This window comes from Halyomorpha halys, unplaced genomic scaffold (genome assembly GCF_000696795.3).
Source record: "Halyomorpha halys isolate HHAL.00 unplaced genomic scaffold, Hhal_1.1 Scaffold89.1, whole genome shotgun sequence".
NCBI lineage: Eukaryota > Metazoa > Arthropoda > Insecta > Hemiptera > Pentatomidae > Halyomorpha > Halyomorpha halys.
This window is the reverse complement of record NW_027111267.1, coordinates 745,764-754,847: the sequence shown is the minus strand read 5'-3', so window position 1 is coordinate 754,847 and position 9,084 is coordinate 745,764. Positions and strand designations below refer to the sequence as shown.

The 9,084-nt window shown below is 25.9% G+C and overlaps 1 protein-coding gene across 1 annotated transcript in view; it reads left to right on the top strand.

The window, feature by feature from the left end:
- LOC106677165 (uncharacterized) overlaps window positions 1-6,470 on the top strand; it is a gene marked incomplete at its 5' end in the record, with an annotated part of 298,497 nt that extends 292,027 nt beyond the window's left edge. Inside the window, 3 exon segments of the mRNA XM_067049284.1 lie at window positions 2,919-3,020; window positions 3,115-3,225; window positions 3,917-6,470. Of these exon segments, the coding sequence (XP_066905385.1) occupies window positions 2,919-3,020; window positions 3,115-3,225; window positions 3,917-4,085 (382 nt within the window).
- Window positions 6,471-9,084: the final 2,614 nt, after the last annotated feature.

Genomic DNA, 9,084 nt, shown 5'->3' with positions numbered 1-9,084 from the left:
ATATTTTCATCCTTATATACATATCTGAAACTATTTTTAAAAAATTTTTGCAAATTATGAATTGGTCCATTTATACCATTTACAATTGGTCTTAAAGGTTTATCTGCTAAGATTAAGGAAAGAAAAGGAATACAGACAGAATAAGGTAAGACCAAAGAAATCAGTATGTAAGTGAAGGAAATTTGTTATAAAAGTAATTAAAAGGAGCTGTTTGTAGGAATCCTTGAGAATGACCTGAGAGGTCGAAACGTCGGATGTTAAAAAGAATAAAGTTGAGAGAAAAGAGATCAAAATTGTTTAAAAAGAAACTAAATCCCTAATGTTGCCAGGAAAGTTACACAAAATACGTATTTTACGCGCGGGCATTTGACCGGTATTATTGATGTTTTAAACATCAGAACTATTCCTATAAATAATCGAGAACTCTAGAACTCTTATGGATACTACTAGAACTAAAAAAAAAATTGAAATTTTTCAAGGTTGGCGGGCCAACTTCACAGAGGTAGGAAAGTGAGATCAAATACTTTTTAGGGATACATGTATTTCATAGAAATATAGTTGACATTCAAAATCAAAAGACCTATAAATACAAATTTTCATAGTATTCAAAAAATTGTTTTTAGGGAGGAGCACAAAAAAAAAAAAATAATTCTTTTCATAAGCTTCAAATTTGATTTAACATTCTAATTTTTTGAAGCAAAAGCCAAAGAAGAAAGGAATCCAATTGTTCTAGGATGGATCCAAACCGCAATTTAGATAATTGTTCAGAATCAATTAAAAATATAAAATAACATATCCATCACTAGGAAATGAATCTTGTTTGGTTTAGGATAAAAATATGAAGGATAAAATATTAAAATAACTGCTCAGAAGCCTAAAAAAAAAACTGTCTGGACTTAATTCAAAATATAAAATAACTATTTATTTCATTGTGAAATCTTGTTTGGTCTAGGATGAAAACATGAATGATACATATTATAAAATTAAGACTTTCTTTGTCTGTGAATGTGAGGAATGGTGCATGTGAATAATAAACTATACTTTTATCATAAAAAATAATATAAATGTTATGGAGAGAAATGAATATCTAGGAGTTAATGTATTTCCAATTTTTATTACCTGGATGATTTATTACCTTCCTTTACCTGGCAGCCAACCTGCTCTCCCTGGTACTACCTTTTCCCTTCGTGATCGCTTTCAGGTACTAAAGTCAACTTCAAAGGACCGAATGTTTAAGCAATTGTAAGGATATTTTAACATAAAAAATATATATATTATTTTTTTTAATAAAAAATTCATAATATACATGATCAAAAAAATCGTTTTAAACTTAAATCTATACCTTATAAATTTTATATAATTATTTTATTTTATTTCATAATGAAGAAGAAGTAATTTTAACTTCAAAAGACCAAATTTTTAAGGAATTGTTAGAATAATGTAATTAAAAACAATTATTTGAAACATTTTATATACTATAAATTAATTTTGTAATAGAAAGAACATAATAAACAAGTTCTATAGAATATAAATTTATTTTTAGAATACATTTTTTTAAAACTTATTTTACTTTTAAGTACAAAATTTACAGGATTATATGATGTGAGAATAATTTTTTTTAAAAATTTCAACATAATCTACTATAAAATTTAAATATATTTTTTTTATTTTATCTTCTAATGAAGAGGAATTTGATCCATTCACAACATTAAAAAAAAACAACATATATTAATAAGAATTGAGTAAAGTTAGTTTCAAATTAGAAATTAACTTGTTCTCCATTTTTAAAATAATGTATATAAAGTTTTATTCACTATTATAATTAAATGTAGGACTGAGAATTTAATTATAATGCTTATTTTTTTTATTTTTTACCAACATCACTATTGAAATTTGCTTATTTAGTAGTATTAACTAAAAAATAAATGTATTACTGATAAAAAAAAAAAAAAAAAGAAGAGAGAGGAAAGATTCATTAACTAAATGAATAGATTACAAATAATTATTTCCAATAACATTCAATTTTCTGGATGATTGAAGCATAAACAATATTATTTACAATTATACAGAAATTGTTGACCTAAACTAGGGCTTGGAATTCAATTTGGAGATGATTATTGGGAGTGCATCAAAAAAATTTAAGAAAACATATTCATTTCATTACAGCGTATTATATTTTTTATTGGGCCCTCAACAATCATATAATAATAATTTATCTTTGGGTTCCCAAAGCGCTCTCAAGTCTCCCACTGGTATAATGAGTTGAAGTGGCTCTATCCAACCTCCCGAAAGCAATACCTCCTTGGTGTTTTCCTATTCCAAGGTCTTAAAATCAAAAAAACCTACTTATATCCTTGATCTCCTCTCTCTTCATTCATCCATCCACTCATTAAACACCAGATTCCAACCGATTGATTTATAATTGCCCTCTTATAGAACCACCTTCTTTACCAAATCCTTCTTTATACGTGCAACCTCATTCTGGAATTCTCTTCCCACCTCCATTCGCCAGTCCTCATCCATTCTTTCCTTTAAACAACACCTTTTCCTCCACTTCTGGTATAATCAAACCTCCGCATCATTGTCATCAAATAAATAGGCATATATTGATTAACATTATAAACAGTAGTAAAGCCAATATCCCAATATAATTTCATTTTACTTACTGAAAACTTGTAAATGCTTGCCAGACAAAAATCTTAACATATGAACCATGTATTTATTCTTAGGGGACATATGTCCCAGAATAAAATCATTTTTTATTTCATTTTAATAATAATAATTTTCTGGTATTACAGTATTATTTAAGTAATAAGACATTGTATTTATTATGTATTATTATTTTGAATGTTCATATTATTACTATTTTTTTAATTATTCTATAAACTATTACAATTTACTTTTTGGGTCAATTTCAGTGGTAATGAAGGAGAATCTTTTGATAAAATATTCGAGGGATGTGAAACTTGCGGATCACGACTGAAATCAGAACAGGACAGTAATACCTCTCATCCTAATAGGTAATTTATAAAAGCAGGAAGAATTTATTATGAATAAAAAAAAATTGTAAATATATAAAATTTAAATATAAAACTTTTTTATATTTGATTACAGCTCAGATGAATCTTCGGCAGAAGAGCCTAGAGTTCTGAAGAGAGGTACAAGTTTTAAGGAAGAAGGGAATGTTGCTAGAAGAAGTACACCTAGGCATAAATTTAGAAAAAGGTGAATTTAAATTTATTTAAAAGATATGATTCTAAATTTTAATTAAGAACAAATATTAAGAATTAATACATTAAATGATTTTACAAAATTTAATTTCTATCTTTTAGTTTATTTTTTCTTCTCTCTTAACTATAATGTGATATATATTGTATGTAGACTTTTTAAAAATAAGTAATCATATTAAATATCTGTTTAAAAATTATACTTACCTTAAGACAATTGTATTTTTTAAAAAATTATAAAAAGTATAGGTGATATGATGAAACATACTAAATGTCATTCAATAACTTTTATGGAGGCCTATAAATTTGTATAATGTTAAATATATTTGACCTACCTATACCGTGTGTCCCATAAATGATTGATGTTTTAAGAGGTGAACGATAAAGTTCATTTGGACTATTAATTTTCACTAAATTTTAATGTAAATTTAAATTTCAAAACCCAATATAAAACTGTATCCAGATGTATCAATTCATTTTTGTTTCAAATTGGACAAATGTTTCATTAAGTTAAAGAACTTGCCAAGCATAAGAATTTATTGAAATTTATGATGCTTTGAAAAAAAAAAATGTTTAATTAAAAAATTAGTTTAAAGTTTTATTAAGATTAGTGAGTGACAATTAAGTTCAATTGTCAGTAAAATAAAAAAGTGAAATATTTTTTAATTTAACAAATAATTATTTTTCAGATCCTCCTTCACTTCGCCATTGTGGTTACAGAAGATGTCGAAATATTGGCATTGGTTAAGACCTTATGAGGACTATGCACTCCAAGTCCGTTATTTCATAGCTTCCTTGTTCGTCTTGGCTGCATTTTTCGTCATGGGTGCCAGTTTTTTTCAAAGTGTTGAAGCTTAGTGCCTCAAAAACCAAACAAAAAAATATGAAACTTTTGTGAAATAAATAAATACCATATAACAATGATAACCATTGTGTATTCTAACATTAAAATTGAAACAGCTCATGTGTCATAGCTATAAGATTTCAGATTCCTGGTACATCATCATGATTCTTTTCTTGTTTTAATTTTTTTTTTAATAAGTTATATTTCTTAAACAGTGTTGTATTCATGTGCTGATTCCAAAAAACAACCACTTTCTGCCATTTTATTATTTTTTCTGAAATCAAAATTCAAACCTAAATTTAGTTTAAATAAATAGGTGTAAGTCGGTATTTAGACTTTCCGAATCAATAGCTGGATAAGTGTCAATTACATAGGCAACCAGCATCTCCTTTGAAATGTGTTTTATTCTCTTTCAAAATCAAGTTAACGGCAATTATATGGCAGGAAATATGTGTTAAGAAGACATGGAGGGTGCGTCATTCCATGTGCCAAATATGAGTGTCCATTTTTTACATTTCTTTTTTGTTCTAGCGTTTATTTTGGTTTAAATATGTTTCCTAATTGAAGCTATTTATATGTATATAAGTGAAGATTTAATATTCAACATTTAATATTCCCTGTACTATGATTACTGTATAAATGTAGTTTAGAATATTTTAAATTACATAGTTTATATGTAATCAAGAGTCTAAAATGTTTTGTAACCAAAGAAATTATACCAATTGGTAGTATATTAATGATCCAATGTCATTGCTTTGGTTGTTGTGATAATACTTATTATGACAAGATAATTAAATAAATTTCATTGTTATTTCGATGTAACAGGTCAGAGTAGAATGCTCTTCTAAATTTGTGTGGACCAATATAACTGATAATACATGATATCGTATTTAAAAATACATGAGTAACGTCTGTTAGTAACCTGCATTAGCAAATATAGTGAAACTCCTTAGCAATTTAAAAACAAGTTTTTCAAATTGTCACAAAACTTTCTTACTTTCTAAAGAGCAATTTAAAATAAACATTGAATCTCCAGCTACAAATAGATTCTTTCATTTAGTTTGTTGAAGTGAATAACTTTTCCATTATAACTTTATTTTAATTTATCCTTTACAACAGCATAAATTTATTTAAAGCAATTACCTCAACATAATTAGTCTTTTATATAAAAGTCACAATAATCATTATTTGTGTCTGTTGATTTTAAAATAAGGTATAAATAAAATTTGATATATTAAATATGTTAAAAACAATTAAATTGAGGTTATCCTGACAATAGTGATAACAAATAAATTACCTCTATGCTATTTATTTATTACCTCTATATTTTAAAATGATGAAAAGTTTACTAATACATTTTTTTGAGACATATTTACAATACATCACTACTATATTAAAATTTAAACATAATTTAAAAACAAATATTAATTGATGATTGAATTTTGTTCAAAACTAATATCCTTCATTTTAACTAAGAAAAAGGAAATCACTTGTTCATCATGTTTTCCTTATAAAATATTTTTAATTGTTAAGATAAATATGTTGTTTTCTAATTATGTGATTCTATTTTTTTCGAATACATTAATTGAAATTGATTTAGTTTCCAGAAGGTATAACTAATTAACAGAGTTTGTATACTATCGTATATAAGCAAACTGGTGTATATTTTATGAGGAGTTTCTGTGTATACAGATACAGAAATAAACTGTTGTAAATTACATGTATTTTTAATACAAATATATTACCGAAGCTCATTATAAGCATTTGCCAATATGTAATAAGATTTACTATATTATGAAAATAACGGTAGAATATGTAGTACCCAAGGAAAATCCTCAAAACAAATTAAGGGGATTGGTCTTTCAATTTTAATCGTTACCATAAACAAAATATTAGGAATTTATGATGAAGATTTGAAATATGAAAATATTAGCTAAGTTAAATTTGTTGAGTAATATCTTAGTCTAATTTCTCTAGTAATTGAAATATTTAATGTCGAGTTACAATATTTAATGAAATAAGGTCTCGAGTTTTACCAATTTTTAATCAAAAAGGAAGGTATCTAAAACTAGAAACTAGTGACCTGAATTATTCTGAATATGATTTTTTGTAAATAGATAATATTGTATTATTACTGAAAATGTGTATAATGCGCATATTGTTTATAACTTAATATGTTTATGGTATATACCAAACTATATTTTATATTTCTACCTAATATTGTTATGTAGTTATTTATGATTATAATTGTACATATGAATCATTATATTTGAATCAAACTTAAACAATGTTGACTGTTTTATTTTATTTTATTAATATTATAATTTTTTTTAGAAACTTTTAAAATTGTATACATCTGTCTATTGTACTTAAATGTAATAAATGAAGTCAAATCAAAAGTTTTATCATTTTACAAATTGCTACTGTATTTTATAATAGTGCTTGGTTTTATTTTTGTATCCTTATTATTTCTGTTTTAAAAGACACTGTAAGTTCTACTTGATATGTTAAGGTCCATAAAACATATGGTAATAAAGTTACATATTAAGATCTGTCACATTAATTTGGATTTAAGTAAGCATAAAAATCAAGTTCAAGTACAGCTTTTCTTATAGAAGTAAAGTTCTCAATAAATCTTTGATGCAGTAATTATCTGTTGGAAGTCCTAAGAATTACCAACAGTTATTAATCATCAATTATAATGTAATAATTCAATGGGGTATTGTTTGTTAAAAAGATGAAAAGTATATTAATTTTTTTTTTTTAACTTATTTACAATACATCACTACGATATAAAAATTTATAAAACATAATTTAAAAACTAATATTAATTGATGATAGAATTTTTGATGATCTTTACTCTCATATTTTGTTTTTATTTGTGCAAAACTAATATCTTTTGTTTTAACTAAGAAAAAGGAAATTACTTGTTCATCATGTTTTCCTTATAAAATATTTTTAATTCTGATAAAACGATTCATCTATATACACAACTTATAATATACGATTTATCTATATATAAAAAACTATCATTTAAATTGAAATTCCAATTCGCAAATTGTATTATTACGTTAAGATAATAAAATTGAGAACAAAGGTAAAATATATTTAGTAAATCAAAAGAAGTGCAGTTCCGTCATTAAGGTCCTATTTTCCCCTCATTGTTGCTTGGAAATAGATGAAGAAAGTGCGGAAGAAAATGTAAATGATGAATAATTGAAAGTAACATAATATAATATGTAAGTAATGATTAAAGATATATAAATAGTGAAAATCATTTAAATTAATATAGAGAAATCTGTGAAAGAAAATGATATCAATGATACAATGGGCAAGAAAAACAACAGGATATATGTTACAATGCCAGAATGATGTAAAGTAGTAATTTATTAAATAAATCAAAAATTGTATCCTTGTATAGTCTCAACACTTTTTATTTCATCAACAGTCCAACGTTTTGGCCATTCTCAAGGACAATCTTCAATACAAATTCTCACCTCACATCAAAAAAATTTTTTTTTTTTAATAATTTATTTATTGATATTTACAACTGTATACACTTATATACAACAAGTAAATTTGCTGTAGGTGACATACTGACATGATAAAAACATGTGGAGAATCTACCCACTGATAGAACTCCAATAACATTTCTAGAGGAGAAGATCTCGAGGCCATCTTCTTTTCAGACACCTAAGAGGATTATTACGTAATGAAGGAGAAGCCAGGTTAGAAACAAGTGGATTTGGGTGGTTGAGTAGTTTATTATGGCCGAATCGGCAACTTATGGAACATTGAGGTCCTGATGGATGACTTGATTTGTGACAAAGTAAGGAGCATTAAGGATTTTACGAAGGATTTTGGACTGTAAGGATTGGATTCTGGAGGAATTTGATGGTTTAGTGGAGCCCCAAAGCTCAACTCCGTATGTCCAGATAGACCTTATAATAGTCATGTAGATGAGTCTTTTGTAATGGATTGGCAATTTAGACCGTTTGTCTAGTAAATATTGCAATAGTCGGAATCTACGAGCAGTTTCTTGTCTTTTTAGTCTTGTATGAGGATTTCATGTCAGTCGTTTGTCGATATGTTGTCCTAACATCAAAATTTAAAATTTGTTTTGCAGGCTATTCTGCCCAGGTCATTAATTATAAGTTAAAACCCTATTTTTAAAAAAATTCATAAATATTTAAAACTTCTAATTTTCAGATTATCCACAATATCACTACCATATAAATAAATTTGTATTGAAGATTGTCCTTCAGGATAGCCGAAACGTTAGACTGTTGATGAAATAAAAAGTGTTGAGACAATACAAGGATACAATTTTTGATTTATTTAATAAATAATTACCAGTCTCAATAAATTGAAAAAATATATTCAAAGTAAAGTAGTAAGGTTTATACATTTGTGTATCTTTGCTGACTTCACCCCTGGCCATCTTCTCCTTATATCAATCTACGGTGAACTATTAACATTTGGTAATAATTTTAAGGTTATTAAAGACATAAATTATTTAATATCTAATATTTGATATGGTCATTAAAGTATTTTTAAGCATTTTTTTTTCTTAATAATGATAAAAAATATTAGTTAGATTTATAATTTCTTGATTAGAAAAATATTTCATCCTTATAAGGACATTAACTCTAAAATTTTAATGTGGTTTAAAATTTCAGACATTCAGCTTTCGAACAGTTGCATTAATGTTAGAATGGGATATAATGCATGGGCATAGGCAGGATTTTACCAAGAGGGAGCAGACCTCAGCCCATTACACATATATAACATACATACATACATATATATTGTAATATGCTCTTTTTGAGTAAATAGTATATTTTGATGTATTAAGGGTTTTTAATATGTTTTATTTTATGTATCATTTTAATATTCATTTGTTTTGTTTATCCAAAAAGCAAGCTAACCAAGTTTCATTGTTTATAATAACTTCGTGATACAAAACAAAACCAATATGTTGAATCAAGGCCACGTTGAGCAGATTCAAATATC